The sequence below is a fragment of the Platichthys flesus genome, chromosome 6 (assembly GCF_949316205.1).
Source record: "Platichthys flesus chromosome 6, fPlaFle2.1, whole genome shotgun sequence".
NCBI classification, from domain to species: domain Eukaryota; kingdom Metazoa; phylum Chordata; class Actinopteri; order Pleuronectiformes; family Pleuronectidae; genus Platichthys; species Platichthys flesus.
This window is the reverse complement of record NC_084950.1, coordinates 20,272,878-20,295,688: the sequence shown is the minus strand read 5'-3', so window position 1 is coordinate 20,295,688 and position 22,811 is coordinate 20,272,878. Positions and strand designations below refer to the sequence as shown.

The 22,811-nt window shown below is 38.5% G+C and overlaps 2 protein-coding genes across 2 annotated transcripts in view; both read left to right on the top strand.

Moving 5' to 3' along the window:
• Positions 1-966: 966 nt before the first annotated feature.
• On the top strand, positions 967-13,037 carry scamp2 (secretory carrier membrane protein 2). Its single transcript, XM_062389340.1, has 9 exons — positions 967-1,126; positions 3,904-3,981; positions 4,358-4,444; positions 5,639-5,750; positions 6,526-6,654; positions 7,103-7,262; positions 7,986-8,087; positions 10,213-10,339; positions 11,213-13,037. The coding sequence occupies exons 1-9, from the start codon at positions 1,070-1,072 to the stop codon at positions 11,360-11,362; spliced, it is 1,002 nt and encodes a 333-aa protein (XP_062245324.1). The 5' UTR covers positions 967-1,069; the 3' UTR covers positions 11,363-13,037.
• Positions 13,038-16,902: 3,865 nt separating this feature from the next.
• The window catches only part of map1ab (microtubule-associated protein 1Ab), a 69,350-nt gene continuing 63,441 nt past the window's right edge, over positions 16,903-22,811 (top strand). The window contains exons 1-2 of the mRNA XM_062390073.1: positions 16,903-17,160; positions 20,155-20,256. Of these exons, the coding sequence (XP_062246057.1) occupies positions 16,923-17,160; positions 20,155-20,256 (340 nt within the window). The 5' untranslated portion in view covers positions 16,903-16,922. The remainder of the gene's footprint in view (positions 17,161-20,154; positions 20,257-22,811) is intronic.

Sequence of the window (22,811 nt, the reverse complement as noted above, 5' to 3'; positions counted from 1 at the left end):
GATTGTTTACATCTACATTTAAATGTTATCTGTATTTGACATGTTAACCTTGATTTATTTATTAATCTCTGTTTTGTATTTTTTTTGTCTTTATTTCTATTTTAACAAATTGATGTGTTTCTATTTTTATTTTTGTTTATATTTAAACGGTATCTGTATGCTGATATGAGTTTTTTTATTTATGAATTCATTATTTAAAACATGTTTCTGTTTTTAATCCCAATTGAAATTTGTATATTTCTCTTTTATTATATTCATTGGATGTGTACACCTAGTATCTTATTTGTCTGTCCTGTTATTCAACAGTTTAGGGGCCCCTTTCTGCATGTAAACTCTGCAACATTTTATTTTTTATTTATTTGTATTTATTCCTAGATGCTTTTAAATGTTTGTGTTAAAATGTTTTTTAAATATCAATTTTTGACATCAATTTAAAGCCTGACATTGCCAGAATCATTCACATTTGTAATAGTGAATTAAGATGAGCTGCTGACTGGTCTGGTTGCAGCCACACCTGTTATAACAGCAGCTGTCACCACAGATGACTACACAGCAGCAGAAGGGATAAATGTTTTTTTTTTATAAGTTTGAAGAAATGGTCACCATTGTTGGATTTGGCTGCAAAGCTGTTTAAACAGTGTTTTGTGGCGTCAAACACTTCCACCACACCTCCATCGGCATAGTGGCGAGTAGATAATGAGTGAACTTTTATTTTTGGGTGAACTAGGCCTTTAATTTTGTATATTGCAAAATACTGTATTGACTTTATTTAAATAATAAAATATTCAAAAGCGTAAAGGGTTTGTCTTTAACCAACGTTGGTCGCTTACCAACAGTGCAGAGCTCCACTTCGAAGAATTGATGAAAACGCAGTTCACAAGGGGGCGTGCTCTGGTTTCGACGTGACTACATGTGTCAACTGACGTACACGTCACTGTCCAGCTGTCTGAGTGCGCATGCGCAGTCAGCTCCATTCGAGGAAGTGGATAGGTGAGCCAACCGCAGCGCCAGGGAGGAGAGAGTTGTTTGTTCCCCGCTCACAGAGGAGAGACCCGCCGCCTTCTTCAAAATGTCGGAATTTGACCATAACCCGTTCGCACAGCCCGCCGGTGACAACCCCTTCAATGTAAGTGTGTTCGCTGTTTGTTGAGGCTCACTCGGCTGCTGACATATTTGATAAACGGAAACTTGCTGATGTCGGGGCGGGACCTACTCCTGCTGCCTTGAAAGGCATTCGGCGAAGCCGGCTGATTTACAAGGCTCAAGCCAATCAGCGAACTGTGCTAGAAAACGGGGCGGGGCATCAATTGCGTTCAGTTGCAGGAAGTTAACTTATAGACTCTGAGGAATGTGTGTCAAACCTTTTTAGTCACGTTACAAGTGTCCCCGTTCACTTTGGATGGGGGAGAAATCATTGTGAGGAATTCCTAAGCTGTTGAATGTGATGTGATATATCATATTTAATATGCCCTTCTGGTCATACGTTAATCGTGACTACAGTTGTCAGATATATGTAGTTCAGGAAATAGGACCATATTTTCCTCTGAAATGAGGTTGAGTAGAAGTTTATAAATGGACATTAATTGTACTGCCAGTTAACTATCCATACTATCATAAGACCCTACATTTCATGCTTATCAATGTACATGCAGTGTTGCTGCTCATTTAATTTATAATCTGCAGGATGTAGCCTCCAAGTCCACTCTACAGGAAGCACTGTACCCTCATTGTTGTTGTGCCCTAAAAAGTATTCATTTAAGAAACTAGAATTGAATTTTTGTTTGCCAGATTTTCTTGAAAAATGAAAACAGTGATTCAATAATTAGAATTGTTAATTTATTAAAGTCCACCTTACTTGTGCTTTATTTGACATTTATCTCTGGAGATCCTGCAGCAACAGGTTGATTAGTCAATCAGAGGAGAGGCTAAGGGCCTGGCTTCTTTTGGGGCTCAGAGTCTCTCCACTGATTGGCTCACTGTCTTGAGTGACTCAAGGTCAGACAATAATTTGGGATGAGTTTCAATCAGATTTTGTCATTGTCTACATAGTGTTAACATTGTTTTTTAACATGGGCATCTGCTGTTCATATAATGCACTCCTGTAAAGGTTGGGCACATTAAAAGAAAAAATGATCAACCGAGAAGTAGCAAGGGTTGTGACCGCTGCTTCAGTCCCTAATATGAGTCGAGCTCCAAAGACAATTCAAAAGCAAATTAATGTCTTTTAAAATCAGAGACAGCAAATAATTGAATACAAAATCTAAACTCAAAGACGGTAGGTAAAATAATACATTATTTAAAAAGAATGGCAAAAGAAAATGATAAAAGAGGCATAAATGATACCAAAAGCTGATCTGTAAAAGTATGTTTTGATGGATAATATTTGTTATGTTGCACTGCAATTATATAACACTGTGACTTATACAGTAGTGCAGAGTGTGTTATAATATCAGGTGCACAAATGCTGTGACGTCAGTGGTCACCACTGTTTGTCTGCTGCTGGGTGTGGAAATGGCTGAATAAATAACCTAGTAACCCAGCTGTTATATGCTTTCAATGCCATGTACTGCACTTCAACATAACCCTGTGCACTTCAACATTACACTGTGCACTTCAACATGACCCTGTTATAGCATATTGTCTATTAAAATATGAATAATTGTCAAATTTTTTACCAAATAATTAGGATCTTAAAAACAATTATTGAACTATTTGTGATCTTGAAATCCAATGTGTCCCCCCCTCCCCTCAATATGCTGTGTTTTATGAATTTGTATTTCTTTAAGTTGTTGAGCGGCTTAAGTGGGTTTAGTAGCAATTTTCTACTGTAGTTATGATATGTTTGAAGGAGCCACACCTGAGTATTCAAAGGGTATTAGAATAAATCCTGTTTCCTGGTGCAGAGATCCTTAAAATGTTTAAGCCTTTTCAGAAATAATGTGATTTATAAAAGTGTGTGTGCCGCCACTACTAGCTTTTTCCAGCTAAGAGATTTAATGGCAGTCATCGGTTTACTTTCTTAATTCACTGACATGCGTCATCAAAAGATATGCGCAGTTCTTCAGTCGTCAAGCAGCAGGGTATTTTTCTGGCCTTTCCATATGGTGAACTCATTCTGCTAAAGTTTTGAATATCTCCATTGGCTGTGCTGATCAACGATTAAATCCCCCTCAACAGGGATTGTTTTACATTATGTAAAACAAATCTAGGGGGATAATCACTTTAACAAGTATATAATGTATTTTAAATTTAAGTTTAGGTCTACCCAAATGTTAAGTATTAGGTGTAGACTGTAACGTCATCCTCACGTTTTTTGCTGGGAAGTTTTACAGGTGTGTCGATACCAGATAAGTAATGTTGAGTGAGGCAACAATTTCAGTCAATGAATGTTTACCAATGGTCTGTACCTTCCTCTTGTTAAGAAATTTGTTTTTCTAAGGTAATGATTCAACAGGACCGTCAGGGGTTACTGCAACAATAGCTGGAGGTTATTATACTTCACTTTTACAAATTGGTCACAGCAGTTTACTTTAGTTTTACATTCAGTGTTTCAGGAAATGAAAGTTCCAAAGGTCTTCTTTCGTGTTCTTCAGAGGTCAAATATCTCAGACTCAAGTTTAGGGTAAATTCAAGTCAACAGGTGCATCAGCATCTGGTCCTCTCTGCAAGGAAAGAATTAAAAAGTTAATAAGGACGTTCACAAAGAGAAATATGTTTCAGAATTGACTAATTTGTATCTTCCTTATTAATAATATTCCTTAGCATTCCTTCTCATTTGTTAAATGACGTGTTTGTTCTGTTGTTGTGGTCACTTGTTTGCTTTGGTCTTTGTTTGCCTCTTTCATATGTAAATTTTTGTTTGTGTGTGCAGTGATGAGCTAATGGTGACGTGTGTTTTTTCAGGATCCTTCTGTCACACAAGTGACGAACTCCAGTATAGAACCAGTTGACCAGTACAACCCTTTCCCTGGCCATCCCACGGTAAGTCTTTTCAAAACTGTCACGTTGTCTTATTTTGGTCTTTTATTTTTTCTCTCACTCCTTCTCTTCCTGTTTTTATCCCCTTTTTCTACCTGCTCATCTCTGTCTTTACTTTTCTTCTATCGTTTCTTCTTTCTCACTTTTTCTCCTCTTGTTTACTCATGATTGTCATCGCCTACTCACTGTTTTATCTGCTTGTTTTTGGATTTGTTCTCTTCCTTCCTCCTTTTGTTAACCCATTGTTTTCTCTCCTCCTGCTTTGTCTTACCATTTGTAATTTGAATTCCATTGACTTCCTCCATTCAGAAGTTTGTATGGATCTTGTTGTCACATGCTCATGCACCTCCAAAGTTTTTTTGCTTTTATAATTTTTCAGGGTGGCCTAGCGAGTAACACAACTACAGCCGCCACCTCTCCCTACCAGCCTGCTGTGTTACAGCCGTCTACAGAGCCCAGTCCACAGGTGAGTCACAAACTCTCCCCTTAACGGCTGCAATAGAAAAAATACTATGTTGAATTAGAATGACATTCAGTAGATCACATACCCTTGCCAAGGCCCAACTGTCCCCTTATATACAATTAAGCTCAAAAACCATATTGCACACATTCATAGATATCAGTTTCCGTTTTTTTTAGAAAAGGCGAATTGTTTCAGAAGGTAAAAAAAATGATTGCATCGTCCGCCTGATCCGGATCTGCAACAACAATTAGTATTGTGGTAAACTGTTGTGAGGTTTTTGTGTAATCCTGCTAACTAGCAAACAAAAATCAACAAACAAGCAGACCAGGGTAAAAGCAAAACCTCTTTGTTGGAGGTTATTAGATTACAGGACAGTATCTCCTTGTATCTGGTGTCATAAACTATATATTCTATTGAAGCTCTAGGCCCCAGGTGCCCACTGTCGTCACTAATGCTCCTAGCTCCTCCCACCAGGAAACCCACACGCACAATACACAAAGGAAAAAAGGACAGGGACGCGCAGGAGCTGTTAAGGAGGAACTAAAAGAAATTTCAGGGGGAAAAGGTCACAGATTCATTCCTCTGTGACCTTTAATTTTTGCCATGAAGAAAATAAATAAATCTTGTTTCATATAAGAGAATCCAGCATTCAACAACACACAAACGGGTCTATTGGGAGGACTGCAGTTTAAGACTCTTAAAAGAAAGGTTACCACCAATGTTATTTCTGAGTCTCTACTGAATGCTTGGTGAAGTGCTGACAAATTAAATGGCCTGTCCTCAGTGTGGTTGAGGTTTACCATCAAGCACAGTGACGAGAAGCCATTGTGTAAGGCAAGAGGGCAAGATCCTGGTTACAGGGAAAGCTAACACACCCACTCTAAAACTGAAGGACCATGCTCTTGAATAAATATAGGGGAAAAAAGCCCATATATACTCATATAAACATCTGTAAAAGAAGCTCAGAAAGCTTTTATCATCTAAATGTTACTGTTTAATATTTATTTTACAGTGGTTCATCCATACTTCAGATGTTAAATATAGCAAATATTGAATATGTGCCGGCTGATATTTGTACTTTGGATTTTTGCTTTGTAATATGTCTAAGCTCCAAATTTGTGTGTACTGTGGGCTGCTGATATATCTGTACATCTGATATGTTTGTCAACTTATGTGCTTGGGACTCTCTCCACCCAGGTAGCGGCTGCTGCAGCTCAGGCCAACTTGCTGAGGCAGCAGGAGGAGCTGGAGAGAAAAGCTGCTGAGCTGGACCGCAGAGAGCTGGAGCTCCAGAGCAGAGGGCCGACAGGTCATTAAAGACAAACCCTCTTCTCTCTTCTCTTAAAGGGCTAGTCCCCCGAAAATGAAAATGAGCTACTAATCTACTCACAACTGTGCCGATGGAGGGTTGGCTGAAGTGTTGGAGTTCAAAAAAACACTTTTGGAGTTTTAGGGTTAAACATCTTCCCTAGCCACACAATTCGGTTCAATTACGATTCAGCAGTCCGCGATTGTCGATGCAAATCGATGCATTTCAATGTCTCACATCCACAATTTTCTAATTCACTGCACATTCCTTGCTGCTTTTTTATCAGTTAATACAATCAGACAAATATGAACTCAGTTTTTCTTTAGAAAGTACTTTAAAGAATTATGGACTGTTATTACAAGTGTGCCTTAATTTACAAAATACGGTATTCAATTCAAAAATCTGACTACAACTAGTGTATGACAGTGGTCAGTGCTGACATTCTTTCAGTTTAGACTTGCTTGGGTAGCGTGTATACCAAATTTACAACCAAAAACACAACTTGATTAACAGCAATATTAGGAAAATACCTCTTTTATGGCACAATGCATGAAAAATCGACCTGTTATGTTTGAGTGCATGGGTACTTGTAGTACTGCTGTGCTGCCTAGTAAATGTTTGCCAATGTAATATCCATAATAATCATTATTAAGGGACATTATCTATCCTACCAGAATAAAAATGGTTCTGTTTATTAACTCCCGCCTTTCTGACAGTGGTTTATTTATTTTAAGACAATGAGTTTCCTTTCTAACAGGAATGATCTCGTTTCTAGGTAAACAGAACAACTGGCCTCCACTACCCAGGATCTTCCCCATCAAACCCTGTTTCTATCAGGACTTCTCAGAGGAAATCCCTCCCGAGTATCAGAGAGTCTGCAAGATGATATATTATCTCTGGATGTGTAAGTACATAAATAATGACATGTTTGACTTAAGGCGCTAGCTAATTTTGCACTAACATATATTGTGTTTCAATAAATGGCACTGGGGTTGAACAACATTAATATGCTACACATACATTCTGCCAACTCATGATAATGTGAATCATGAACATTTAACGGTTAGTTTTTTTCCTTGAGATTTGAGTTTATTAGTCCTCAACTAAGACTGTTATGATGACACTTCATGTTGTTTTAGTCCAGTTTGGGTGTAGTACCTCTTAACAATGCATTATTTGATAAGAGCCTCATAACCCTAACCCGATTGTAAGGACATTGCTAATATTTATTACTGTATTGTAATGGAGTGGCTTTTGTTTATACAATGTGAATAAAGATTATGCTGATATTAATGTTATTATTAAGGATCGATTGGGTGATTGACACTTGGTTTTCTTCACTGTTTCATCAGTCAACTGTGTGACCCTGTTCCTCAATCTACTGGCTTGTTTGGCTGTCTTCACCACGAAAGCAACCTACGGTGTGGATTTTGGCCTCTCTATTCTCTGGCTAGTCCTTTTCACCCCCTGCTCCTTCCTCTGCTGGTACCGGCCCATCTACAAGGCCTTCAAGTGAGTCTGTCAGCTGTCAATCTTTGATGCATATATCATTTAAGACATGAACCCCGGAGAATGTTTGACATTAGGCAACGTATTCCTCCCACTATGGAGATCACATGTTTTCATTTACAGCACATTATCACCTTGCCGTTTCCACCAGAAGCTCTCGACTTTCGTTGTCTCTCCAAGTTGACATCTTCACTGGTGTCTTCTACACAGTGGTGGGTAGAGGAAACAGAAACAGCAAACCAACTTCTCTCAGTAGTAGAATTTATTGAAAAATCTACTCAAGTTCATGTTGAGGAGTAAATGGAATCTGTTACTATCCACCTCTGCTTTTATGTGTTTCACAACTTTTTTATCCTGAGATATTTGTATTCCTTTTTTCTTTTCAGTTGTGCGTCTGTTGCGTGTTACGGACATCCTCGACACGCCCACTCACTCGCAGTGAATTCTCCTGATAAATTCCTGCTGTATTCTCACATGAGCTCACTCAGACATTATGCAGAGCTTCAACTAGGGGGATGGCAGGAAAAACTTAGACGCAGTTACAGACTTGGACATATGCGTTTTCACATACAGCGTCACCCGATAAATTATGCTTCTTAATAACAATGTATTAGATGATGAAGTCATCACTTAAATTTTTAACTGGGCTACATTTCTTTGAGAATATTTTTAATGAAAATGTAAAATGTTATGTTTTTTGTAAAATTCATGCTTTCTCCTTTTTAGGTCTGACAGCTCCTTCAGCTTCTTCTTCTTCTTCTTCGTGTTTTTCTGCCAAGTGGTGATCTTCGTCATCCAGGCTGTAGGTATCCCCAGTTGGGGGAACAGGTGAGTCAAAGAGAGGATTTTGTTGTTAACATAAAAAAAAAGGAAGTTAATAAATAGTTTGGATTAATGACTCGTTGATCCAAAATACCTTTAAAATGTGCTCCAGGTTTGTGAGTGATAAGCCAGTTGTTGTCTTGTGTATTTGCAACATTTCCATTTAACTAAGTTAAAATAATGTCCAATTCCAAATCACGTACATTTTAGATTTAGCCTCTCGCTTAGACTATTACACTTCATGGTTTGAAAATGTAACACTTAGAAAAACTTTTCTCAAATGATTCAAGGTGCTTCTCTGTTTATTGTGACTTGTCTTGAGTGTCTGAACTACTACCAGTCAGGTGGCCTATAAGCTGCTTTCCTCTTTCTTTTCTTTTCTTATTTTCTACATTCTTCCATCTCTTCTGACAGAGACTTTCCATCCTTCGTCTCTTGCCGGCCGCTCTCTGTCTGCTGCTAACTCTGTAAGTTTCAGCTGCCTTCTGCTGCCTTCTGCCAACACTCGTTTTCTTCTCGCTTCTTTCAAATAGGATCATTCGTGTATTCTGGTTTCGGCAAAACAAGAGAATTGGTAAATGGATGGGCTTCACACTTTATCAATTCACACTTGGCCTGTGTGTTTCCTTCATCTGTATAGACCCAAATTTTGTATACAATCTTTTCAACATGCTGACTAATATGAAAATTATGCTAATGAGCCAAAAGGTTGGTTATTTAGCTATTTGTGAAATTCAAACTAAAGTATAAAATAACCAGAAGCTACACATTTCTCATTTGAACACGGGCAAAAAGCGTATCGTCTTATATTCCCGCACTTGTAATTTTGACTTTTTCTCCATAATATTCCAACTTTATTCTCAAAATCTCAATACCATACAAAATCATAGAATTGTGATTTCCTTACTAATTAAAAAATGACCTATAAGGTTCCGCTCCTAGACCTGGCAGAAAGTGACACCTAGTGCGACACAAATGTCTGGTCTCAGATTGTCATAGTTATCACCTTCCTAGAATGCATGCTGTGTAAATACTTAATGCACTTATGCCCATCTCAGCAACCATGGTTGGTATTCAAATAAAGTGTGGTCATGTGCATTGTTGACACATTGCTATCTTGACACAGTGGAAAGTGAATGAACCAACAAAAACCTGCTCTGAACTCAGAGATGGTGTAGTTCACTTTTAATTCAAAGATGTATTATTATCAAGATTATTAAGATAGTAACATGCACCCACACAGGCACAAAAATGAACCCTCCACTTGCTCCACACAGGTTATCTTGTGGTTGTGTGAACGTGTTTTATTTGCAGAGAAGCGTTGTCATACTGTCTTCCAAATCTACACTGATAAAAGAATTTGTAAAGGTGCAAGCACACTTGGCTTTTAAAGGAGATGGGAGACTAGGGTGTTGGTGGTTTGCCTTTGAATTTTGATGTTTGATCTCTCAACTAAAATGTTAAATGCAAATAGATCAAATCACATAGCCAAGTTTTAACTACCTATTTTTATTAACATTACAAGAAAAAGGTTTTTGGGGATATTAACATGAAAATTTGCTCAGTATTTTTTTATCATTGATATTATATATTGTTTATTTTTTATAACTGAGATTAACCTTTTTTTATTTTTAAAAACAATGCATCACAAGACAATATATCACAGTGAGTGATGAGTACACTTTATTAATAAATTCATGAATAAACAGAAAAAAGAGAAGATGCGTTAGAACTTGACTTCATATTGTTACCACCAATGCAATTGATTCTAACAGTAAATAATAACCATTACTATCATCATCACTTAGTCCGACCTGTGCTACTCTTGTCCCAAATCAAGCACACTTCCTATCTTGCACATCATTATGATGTTCATATTTCATGTTTCATTCATTTAGTGATGGGAATCTTTTTTTCATCACAACTTTATGATTGCTGACTTTCCTTCTTTCTTCCTGCATCTCAGCTTTTCATGCAGCTTCTTCAAAATCTTTTTCTATCCCTCAATCTTTCATCTAGGACTCATGTTAACTGCATGCAAGTGTATGAATGGATCATACTGTTGAAGATGACCTTCAGTTCAACTCATGTTGTCAATGGGTTCATGTAAAATGATGTTTGTTGACTCTAGTGGTTGGATCACCGCCATCGGCGCCATCAGCGCCATCAACGCAAACAAGGCAGTGGGAGCCATCATGATCGCAGTGGCCATCCTCTTCACGATGTGTGCTGTGCTAAGTGTCGTCCTGCTCAAGATGGTGAGAGTTTGTTCACTTTTCTTCATATTTTCAGTCTCTGAGGGGACTTTGTTTGACCAGGATGAGTCAAACTAATTTTATCTTGATCTTTTCTAAATTAAACACTTTATATTTGCAGTAAAAAACTAGTTTTCACTGTCGTTACTGGATAACACTTAATTGTATAGATCCTGTAATTTCCCATATATAATTATTACAATAGGATATATAGATATACACATATTGGCACTAATTATAAAGGCAATGGAAATGGTGTTAGTTGCTAATTAAAGTTTCACTCACTTTATTGCAGTTTTTAACAAAATTCTGTGGTGGGTAAGAGAAAATTATTTCATAAACAGATATAACATATCTGAGTTTTCTCAAAAGATACACATTGGAGTTTAGTTGAACAATTATTAATCTAGGAGCAAAAAAAGCATTTTCAGATGCAGATTGCTATACATTTGGACCAATGAGTAGCATGATGGTTTATAGTGAAGGTTGGAAGAGAGGTGCAGTTACAGTAGCTATATATTAGTTATCCAATTGCTAAAAACAACCCAAGAAGTTCAGATGATGTTTAATGAAAATTGTATTATATGATGAGCACAGAGTAGCTTTGGTACGAGTGAATGTGTGATATATTAGGACTCTGTTGAGAAAATAAAATCTGAGATTTCGAGTATGAAGTCATAATTTCATTAGAATGAAAACTGAATTTTTAAATAATATTAGCTTATGGGTCATTTTAAAAAGGGGGAGATCAGAAGATCTCTATTTTAGTTAAGTTATACGTTATAAAGTTAAACGTATTGTCAAATTTGCACCACCTTATCTTATTTGATCATATATCAGCCTTTTGGATACAGCTCACGCTCTCCTCCTCTTCAGGTCCACGGCTTGTACCGTCGTACTGGAGCCAGTTTCCAGAAGGCCCAGCAGGAATTCTCACAGGGCGTCTTCACCAATAAAACCTTCCAAACAGCCACTGCTGGTGCTGCTTCTGCCGCCGCCCAGGGAGCCTTCCAGGGAAGCAACTAATGGTTGACCGAGCTAAAATGAGCTCCGTTCAACATGTCAAGGTCTATATCTTTCAAGGTTTACAAATACAAATGCTGAATCATTGAGGGAGTTTATGTTCACTGAGAACCACCACCAAAGTAGCAGTGATCATTCCTGGAAAGTTCCTCTGGGAGCAGCCCCTGCCCTTCGGAGCAAGTGGCTGCAAAAATTATAATTTAACCTTATAATGTATAGACCTTGAGCTATGTGAGGCTACATTATCCTTTCACCATCAACGCAAATGCAATTCCCCATGTTAGCTTTGCTTTTCACACTTGGTGTGTGTGTCTCCTGCAGACTGACTTGGTCCAACTCTGATTGAAGGGCAGACAATGGGAGAGTAAATTCGCACGTGGAAAGCAGGAATGAAGTTGACTGATTGATGTCTCAGTGGTTCCTGGCTTTGTATATTTTGTGTGCACTTTTTGGCAACGCTCTTTAGTCGAATGTGTGACTGTGTGTGTGTGTGTGTGTGTGTGTGTGTGTGTGTGTGTATGTCTGCGTGTGTGGGTACTGGCATGCTAGTCACATACTGTATATTCCCATGGGTGCAGTATGCTTGTGTTTTTCTCCACGTTGATGGCGGGAACCTGATCATGTAATATAAATAAGATGAAGTGTTTCTGTTGTTTGATTTCGGTCTTGAAAAGCATTTCATTATGTTTATGAACCCAGTTGGAAAACTTTTTTTTTTTTGTGTGTGTGTGTGTATGTACTCCAAATATCATTTCATATCAACTGAAGAAATAAATCCTGTGGTTAATCTGTTTGGCCTTACAGTTTTGCATAACACTCTTAACTGCAACTATTCATTTAAATCTTGAATGATTAATTAAATAAGAAAAAAGACTAAGTATGTTCCAGCAGCCTCCCCCATAACGTTCAGGCTTCATACTTTTTTTTACAACATGTGTCTTTGACTTCTGTCTAGAACCAAACTTTTTTAACACCCACCATAATATCATGTAATTGGTGGAAGTGCTTTACAGTGAGTCAACTGTTTGTAATTTAAGATCACCAGAGTCTTATTCTTCATTAAATTAATTTAAGTGAGTGCTAATTTATTTTGAATCAAAGCAATAAACTGATGTTTTTTTTTTCATTATCATGATAATAGTAATGTTTTTTCAAAGTAGCTTCAGTCACACTCAGCATTCCTTAAGGATGTTCCCTATACAATACATAAATTGACATTAGTCCATACAGGGTCGATCGTTTGATGTAATTCACATTCCTATCATTTGTATCTGTAATTAAAGGATCATATTTCCATATACTAGTCATCTCGGAAAGATTTCAATATACAAAGGTTATTGTTAAGACCATCAAGCCCTAAATAATCTGAGCACTGATGTATTTTTTTCTGTTTGATTTCTTATGTTGGATTGTTTTTGACTTGTACTGTTTTAAAACTTCAGCTTGGATATAATATGTCAGCTTTTCCTCAAGTTCCTAACTGCAATCTCAGATCATCTGTGTGATGTTGTTACAACAGACGAGAGTCTAATTTAAAGTTCAATCTCACATCCATTATAAAATCACAGAATTTGTATTAATTACACATCTCTGAAATGCATTGTATTAGGAGAACAGAAGTCAGTGGCTTTTGTATTTCAATACTGGATATAGCATCTAATAAAATGCTTTGCTTTCATTTAAAGCTCTAATTGTTTTTTCTTTATCACAATCAATGATTACAATCCATATAGTATAGCAAAAATCTTTGTACATAATTGTTAGCATTCTCTTGATGAATAGCTCTTTTTTCAACACCGCCTCTTAAATGTGATAATGTTGCAAAAGTGAAGACACGCCATGAAACTGGCGAACAACTCACTCCGACTTATTTCTGCTTAGCAGAGTTAGAGTTGTTATGCCCTAGGCTGAGAGGATGTCTTGAAAAAAGACAACACCACATACAGTAAACAACATAGACATTATTGGTTTAGATTATTTTAGGATTACTTTACTATCGGTTCCCTACTGCTGTTTAAGAGGGTTGGAGGCAGAGGATATGAGGACCTTTGTGACTGCTCTGTGTCTGCGGGGGAATCTGCACTGAAACTGCTGTTGTAAAACAATCTGTCACTCCACCTGCCTGTCACTCTGTTCCTCCAGCTAGAATAAGTGCAGAAAGATTTCAATATACAAAGGTTATTGTTAAGACCATCAAGCCCTAAATAATCTGAGCACTGATGTATTTTTTTCTGTTTGATTTCTTATGTTGGATTGTTTTTGACTTGTTGTACTGTTTTAAAACTTCAGCTTGGATATAATATGTCAGCTTTTCCTCAAGTTCCTAACTGCAATCTCAGATCATCTAAGACATGGCCATCCCCATATGGGCCAGACAGCCCAACTCCTTAACCAGAAGCTTGGAAAACAGTGCAGCTTCACTCTGCTAACGATAATGTTGGACAGTCAGTTTTTATTACAGATCAAATATGCTACAAACTATTATATATATATATTTTAAATCAAAGTTTCTCTTATTAACCCTCTGTTACATTAATTATTACTTAAACATGCTAATTTTTTTTAGATGTGTTAATTAAATGTGCTCATATAAGAGATATTTTAGGAAAAAAAAAAATTTAAGGGGGAGGGGTGGATGTTTAAATATTGCCATTTGGCATCAAATCCCAATTGTAATAAGGACTTTAAAAAGTATTTTTATTTAAAAGCCATTTTCATTGAAAACAAGACCAAATAAATGCAGTACCCAATATTTATTTTATTTTAATATATTTTATTTGTTATTCTGAATATATGGTCATATTAGCAATGTTAAAAGAAAAAAACATACCTACTTGTAATGCGACCCAGGTATCATTTCATGAAATCCATTCCCATTCAATTTCATTCATCATCAACATATTATCCACACAATTTCAAATTGTATTTAATAATCTAACCCCTCATATATAAATAAACACACACAAACACACACACACACACACACACACCTATAGTGCATGTAGGGTGCAGCAGAAATATTTTATTTTTCTTGAGCATACTGGTTAATTAAAAAGCAAAGAATCACACTCAATGTTATAGGCTCATCATATTCCTTGGATTCAAACTCTGCTTTAGACCAACTATGGTCTAAAACAGAACTTGTTCAGCTGCATCAGTTTTTTCACTGCCAATAATGTGAATATGGTGCAAAGTGTTGAGTCACCCTTTGTTATGCTGTCACTGAAGATGGCTCAGTTGGCACCACGGCCCCCACACCCATCTCAACCTGAAAACTATAAGACCCCAAATATCAAAATATATATCAAAGTGAAGTTTTAAATAAACAATTTATTCAAAAACTATTACCGAACTAAATCAAATATAATTCTGACCCTAAAAAAACTGTTGTATTTTGTTGTACATTGTTGTATTTTTCAAAGTTAAAGATCAGAACTTCAACTTTCAGTTTTTTTTTTAAATGATCTAAACTACTGGCCTAGATTTGGCGCCATACATTTGTATAATTATACCTTTTCTCAGCGATTACCTATAGATGTGTTGTGGACTACGTCGTCCAGAACTTGTAGTCAGTTGAGATGCTGGTTTATTACCACTAGAGGGAAGCATTGGCTCTGGTGCGGGGGCTCAGTGAAGTGAAGTGCTGACTCACTGACAGAGAAACGAGCAGTAAAAAAAACACGATTTAGCTTTATAATGTTTCTGTATTTATGTCCTTATGTACAGTTTATTTATTTAGTTTTTTCTGTCTGGCAGTGTCAATTTAAATAATTGAATTAGCTATTACCAATTCAATTTTGTTAAATTAAATACTTAATATACTTAATATATTACTTAATATAGTTTTATTAGATAAAATGAAATAGATGGCACAATTAGGGTATTTTATGAATACAGCATAGGACTATGGACACAAACATTTTAAAAAAAGAAAAAGGAATACAATTATTTAACCGTTCACCTCCATATCTGAAGACAGTTATCAATTGTCACGTGTTAAATCAGTGATCAGTACAGTAAAATAAAGGTCTGCTCTTGCCTGTCAGATACTACAAGAGTGGGTGTGGACCTCCTTATTATCCCCTCAATGTGGTGCTTGCTGATATGCTCTCTGTGACACATTGACTGGAGTCGAATTCAAGGTGAACCAGGAGAAATGATGAATGAAGAACATTTCTCTGAGAAGAAAAACACTAACTTAAAGTCTATTTTGTGTTCTCTCTGTGTCATTATCAATATGTGTGTGTGTGTCCTTTAATTTTCTGCAGATTACTATAATAAGTAATTTACATTCACTGCACAAGATGGACTACAATTACACAGCGAGCACACACACACCGTAATATAAAAAATCTGGTGCCTAATTACCATCAACCTCTGGCTCTTTATGTAATCCTTATTGCATGGAACATGTACATTTTACATAACAGTGCAGCAGTATAATGCAGTATTATGTCAATATAGGGTTTGTGTGCATGACAGGATATACTTACTAAATGCCAGGGAGTATATTAGTGCAGTGAAGTCCTTCTGTCTGGTGCAACAAACAGGGGCATTGATCCCCCAGTCACTGCACTGAAACATGCACACAGTTGCAAATGTATTGGTACATACAACCTAATGCAGTCTGCCAATAAATCCTGGCTGATTTTGTTTGTTTGTTTAAACTGCTTTACACTAGTCTTGGCTTAATTTTATGATCCTTTTGGATGCTGTCGCTTGTTGTGTGTGGACATACACAGAGGTGTTTCTGCTGTTTACTATACGCTCACGGATATACAACCTTGGTCCACAAAAAATTGAAACACCTGTATTTAATGTAGCACATCTAAATGGCACTATTCATTGCAGGACTGGTGCATTAGTGTGCATTTGTTAGGTCCTCCTAATAATCTAGCAGATGAATGCATGCACTGACAAGAACATTAAGAGACAAATTAGTGGGTGTCGATTTAAAACAAATTAAACTCTTAGTGACCTGTTTTATCAGCTGCATGTTTCTTAAATTTTGACAGCTAAAAACCTAAAAATCCTAGAATACTGCTTTAGTTGTACATACCATGCTATTTTTTTTCAGCTATAAATTAATTCATTTCACCCAGTTTTTATATCATTAAATAAGAAATTAAAACCAAACTTACCTGGAAAAAAATGACCCAACATCAGTGTGATAAGAACTACCTTAAATGATAGGAGCCGTCGTATTTATGGGTTACTTTAAATACTTAGTAACTAGTTACTTTTTTTTTTTTAGGAAAAATCGTTTCTGTATATATAACGATTATATTTAAGACATATCTTTATATACAGTCTGTTGTCGGCTCACATATATATTTGTTTTCTTTATATATAAAGATATATCTCTATATAATGTATTGTCTGTGCTCTGTGGTCGCCTCACAGTCTATAAGCTGCTCTTATTTTGAAAGCTCCGCCGGAAATTATTTCTGACCCACCGGATAAACCACCACCACCAGCATCACCACACTCTACCCCTCTCATTGCACCGGTGGTTGTCATGGCGATGGAGTCAGCCTCGGCGTCGGCGCCACGGTTGGTTACCATGGAGATCCCGGTGCGAGGTGCGCTCCCGGTCGTGGAGGAGGACGAGGTCCTCAGCGCGCCGCCGCCGGGGTCCGGGTCCGGGTCCGGATCCGAGGAGCAGCTACGGTGCCGGCGAGGTGGAGGGAGACGGCGGCGGGGGGTGCCATTCAACCGGGGCGGCTACTACATGCTGATAGTCATCGGGGAGATCGGCACGGAGCAGCAGCTTGAAGCCGCCAAAGAGCACATAGAGCGGGGTGAGTGAGAACCGGTGTGCAGCTCTGGTCCAAGGTTCAAATCTAGAAACAGCTGAGACATGTTTTGACGCAACGAATCTCCATCGGCTGAGGCGGTTTCTGCAGCATTGCACCACGGGACACGCATCTCTCCTCCAGCCACTGTGGAGCCGTCTGTGAAACTGCAGACTCAAACTGTGAATGCTGCAGAGGTCTGTTTACTGTCATAGAGCAGAGTGTCGGCATCACCGAATGCGCAGTTTTTCTCTGGGTCTTAAACTACTGAAGAAAAAAACCCATCAAACCTTTAGCAAAAAATAACCGAGCAATTAGCATGGCTGCTTAAATAAGTATAATGATTTATTTACAACCTGCACAACAATTCAGTGTGTGTTGTAATGTGTTAGCCATTCAATAAGCAGCTTGAAGTGCGCGTGTGTGTGTCTGGGTGGTCCAGGTGTTACCTTTGTGGTGGGGACATACATTTGTCAAACACCGACAACATATACATTATGGGGACATTAGTTCCCTATGGGGACAAAAAGCGAGTCCCCATAACGTAAATCATTATATCAACGTTTAAAAGTAGCTCAGGTTAGGTTAGGGAAAGGTTAGGGTTAGGTTTGGGTAAGGCAATTCAACTTTGGTTTTGGTGAGATGACTATGTGTGTGAGGGACATTTAAAGGACATATTGGTGTGTTGTCAAACATTGTTTGCTTAAAACTAGTTTTTTGTGTTAGGGTTAGTTAAAAGTTAGATTTGCGGTTGGGTTTAAGTATTTAGTTGATGATTAAGGTTAGATACAGGAGCTGAGGACTGCAATATTAAAATGAGTGTCCTCACAATATGGAAAGACAATAATGTGTGGGTGCTTGTTGATTGCTCTGTCCCTATGTGGGTGTATTCCAGGATGGGGTGTCATACACCCTCAAAGCAATAAATAAATCTGCAGACTGTGCTCAGCAAAAATAACACCACTACAAGACGTTGTTTTCATGCTCGGTTGGACTCTTATTTTGTCACACTCATCATTGCTCAGCCGAATACCTGAGTGGTCTCTGAGTCAAATCACTGCTCTGCCTCCTGAGCAGTTGCAGCAGGCAGCAGTAACAGAGGGGTCAAAGTTTTGGGGATGTAAACACATTGTGTGGAGCCGTTGTCTGACCTTACCGCCTTTACCGAGACGACAGCTCTGTGTCAAACTTGGTATCACACCAGCTCGGCTCATTACAACATTTTTTTCCAGTTCTTTTAAAAGTATGTTTTTTATGGCCTTTATTGGATAGGAAAGAGAGAGAGTCTAGTGGTGAATGGCGGCCAGGGAAAATGGGGGACTGACACTCAGCAAAGGACTGAATCGAACCCGGGCTACCACAGAGGCACAAAGCAGTATTGGGTGGCCTCTCTGTCAGGTGCGCTGTAAGCCGCCCACATCATGCTTCCACATCTTATTATCCTTTTCAAAAAAATCTAAATAAAAAACTGAAAAAGGAAACATACCAATTATGTTTCCTAAAGGACAAGGTTGATCCAGGTATGAAAGTATCTTTTTATTTTCTGAATAGCTGTGACGAAAATGATTTGGGACTTTGCTTCCGGATTCAGAGCTGTCCTAAAAGGGGTTTCTTCAGTTCATGAAATCTCTCTTCACCACAAAGAAGGGATGGACCCTGAAGACCTTGAAGCAGGACGTAGAGGAGCACCTGGAAAGAACACACTCTGATCCAAAGAGACATGATCAGATAGCTACTCCTTCTGAAATGGATGTGAGCCCTCCGAAATGGAAAGAACTGGAGAACACAGTGAGGATAGCAAGATCATCACCAGCACCTGAATTGAATGTTCTCCAATTCTTGTGCAATTAATGAGTGGCATGGTTTAAGCAAAAAAAAACCAAAGCCTGGTGGAGAGCTGGAGGAGTATTAATACCAAAAGAGGAGGAATCCTCAAACATCCGAAAATTTCGGCCCATCAGTCTCCACGCTGTAAAAGGCAAGAGCTTCTTTAGCATCATTGCCCAAAGTAGGGCTGTGCAATTAATCAAATTTTAATCGTGATTTAGATTTTTGGGTCAAACGATCTCCAAACTACTATAATCGAGTTGAAACGATTAATTTGGTATTTTTTCGAAAGAGCGCCCATGCGTTATTAAGTCCTTCCCCCAAAGCATTCAACGTGGCCCTGCTGACTGGCATTCACTCTCAAGCAGCTGTAAAGTGAAGGAGGCAAATTGTGTGTGGTGACCGGCGGTATTTAAGAAACAGCGGCAGTGGAAAATGGCAGATGGAGGGCAGCCCCGTTGGATCGACAAAAAGGGTAGAAAAAGTTATCTTGTATGGGAACACTTCGGATTCGAAGAATCTGACGAGGAGCAGCACCACAAATTTGCAAGATTTGCTACAAGGTGATATCTGCGCCACTTGGCAACACAACAAATCTATTCAACTATCTGAAACTAAGAGTTTATTGATGATACTCAGCTCAGTGAATCAGATAACGCTGAGTTTATACCTGGCGCAGAAGCTCCACGCAGTGTCCATTCTCAAGCGCACAGCCGCCTGGCTGTTCACACCGGACACGCATTTCTCCGCGTCGGTCAGCCCGCAATTCTACGTTTGTTGTTTTATATAACCCGTTCAATGTAGGGGTTCGAGGTTAAATGGTGATGGTGCTCATAGCCATCCCAAACCCCTCCCTTTCTCTCTCAGTCTGTCTGCTTGTGTGCTTGTAGTGGGGGGGCAGACGGGGACATTTAATAATGAGAGGAAATTCAGGGAAATGGAAACTCTAGGTCAACAGAAGGGAAATCCAAAGTATTGGATGCATATTTGATATTTATCTAATATAAAAAATGTCATTTATATTGTTAAAAGTTATTTTTCAGAGTGTTTTCTGGCGCGATTCTCAGTTACGAAGAAACTCTTTTTAAGAAATCAGGCTCAATTTTCCAACAGTCTGTCTTTCAGTGCCTCATGCTGCTGCCCCAAAGCCATCTCTCTCATCCTTCCTTACAGGAATTCGATCCTGGGATGTCGACCTCCAGTGCTGCGACCTTGATCAGCAGCTGCAGCTGTTTATAACACGCCACTCCGCCCACTTCTCCTCTGAGGTCACAGGTCAGTGTGATTTAGCACCAATGGACAACTGATGACAGATAAGAGTTGTTTTACTCTGAGAACATTTTTAATGCACTGCTGAGTTGTGGATGAGAATACTTTTTTTTTTACTTTTAAAGATTAAAATGAACAAATCTTCAGCTAGACTGTAGAAAAATTCTACAGATTCAGACATATTTGACCTTGATTGTCATTTTTAGTGCTAGAAACTATAATCTATTTCCTACAGAAAATAGGGTTAGGGTTAGGGTTGCTGACATGCTGCAATGAAACTTGTACCGACCAAGATCACAGGAGTGTGTGTGTGTGTGTCTGTGTGTCTATGTAATGTGATGTGTCTGAAAGTACAATAGATGGAAACCGACCCCCACAGGATAGTGTACTAGCAGGACTCAGCAGATCATGACACAGCCTTTTTCAGCACAGTTGTGACAAACAGAAAAACAATCAATAGTAATATATGTTATATATGTCAACTGCCATATATTGTGTCCTAAGTACTTTTACATAAAGATCCTCGACCCCTGTAAACAGTAGTGAGTCACCTTCAATCATGGTAACACTGCTCTTTATTGATATGGCATAGTGATGAATTGCCTCAGGTCTGCTCCATCTGTGACATACAAGGACATTAACACTTCAACTCTGAATACAGGATAATGGGAACGTACACATTACATTTGTTTAATTTTGCTTTTGCTGATTTCAGGGGAAATAACGTGTCAACTGCTTTATTGATGTTTAATGGCTCTAGGGACTGTATTCTTACTGCTTTGAGAGGACCTGCATTTACTTCTAGTGTTGTGTTGTTCGTGAACGATTCGTTAGTTTTGAACGAATCGTTACAAGGACTTGGGAGTAACGAGTCCTCTCAAAGAGTGATTCGTTAATTTTCTCGTGGCCGCACATCGGGACTGTTGCATAGGCTGCTGCAGGTCACGTGGAAAATGATCCAAAGACTTGGATCCGGCAGATGAACGAATCACTGATCCGAAGACTCTGTTGGCAGAAGAACGAGTCACTGATCTGAAGACACGGTCGGGAGGTGAACGATTCGTTCATCTGCTGGGTACGAGTCTTCGGATCATTTTCCATTGTGACCTCCATAGGCTCAGAAGAGGAAACAGATACCTCATTCCCTATCGCGGGACCGCTGTTAAAAAGCAGCCATGACTGACAGCTTTTGTGTGGCAGATCATATTTTTTTTAAGAAAACCTCCTATTATATACAGTAAAACATGACAGTTTGTATGGTTTTAAATTGTCATTTATAGTCACACTGGCATTTAATTATCACGGGAAATAATTACACTGCACTAAACTGTAAGTGTAAATGTAAAGTGAAAATAACAAAACCAGTCATTATGACTTTTGAATAGGGCTGAACGATATGGGGAAATAATCTAATTGCGATTTCCCCCCCCAAATATTGCGATTAAGATTTAATATGCGATTCTTTTATTTTATCCTCTCTTTCCCCCCAAAAAAACGTAATGAATGATTTAAATATGACCAACACAATATTAGATACTGTACAATATTCTTTCCCACATTTTTATTTAACTGCTCATTACAGAAACCAGAATAACAAATCGGTGTGCATTTAAGTAATTTAATCAAAGTCATTTTAAGTATAAACACAAGGCATGCACTTTTTAAAAGTGTGTGCAAATTTACCATCTTGAGAATTATTTTTTTTTAAATATAGGTGTCTTACTGCTCTCAAGTCAGTAACATTTCCAGTGTTGGGAAGGATACTTTCAAAACGTATTCTGTTACAGAATGCAGAATACATGCCAAAAAATGTAATCTGTAACGTATTCCGTTACATTAACTAATCTGAGTCACGTATTCTGAATACTTGGATTATTCCACATTGAATTACATTTTATAAGCGTAGGAATGCGGCGTTGTTATAGTCAGTGGATCAGCAGCAGTTTAAGCTCTGTGTCCGCGGATGCGGCGGGCCAGCTGGATGTGCTCTCAGCGTGCGGATCAGCAGCTCCGTAGATCCCCGTTCATGTCCGGCTGGACGTGCAGCGGTATGGAGGCGCTCGGCCGCAGCAGGAACAGCTGAACACCTCCGTCTCGCAGATGTGCATGTAGGTGACCGGGGGGCTCTGGAGCCCCGCCGCCCGCACCGTGGTCACCGGCGAAATGAGCTCGCTCTGTGTGGCCGACATGTTGGCCGAAGACTCTGTGGGCAGGTGAACGAAAAACACGTCGGGAGTTGAACGATTCGGTCATCTGCCGGGTACGAGTCTTTGGATCGTTTGCACCCCCCCCCCCCCCGTTTAACGAACGAATGACTCAAAAAAATATTCGTTCATTCTAGTGAACGAGGTTCAAAGAACCGACACGGTAAAAAGATCCGAACTTCCCATCACTATTTACTTCTAATTATATATTGGTATACCTAAAGGCGCTGTCATATAATTTAAATTACCTGAGAGTGTCATTGGCTATGTGTCCAGTGAACACCCTGTCAGAAATTTGTGTTTTCTTTAATAATAGAAAAAAGAAAATTAGGTTTCTAGTCTCTTCAATGTCCTATT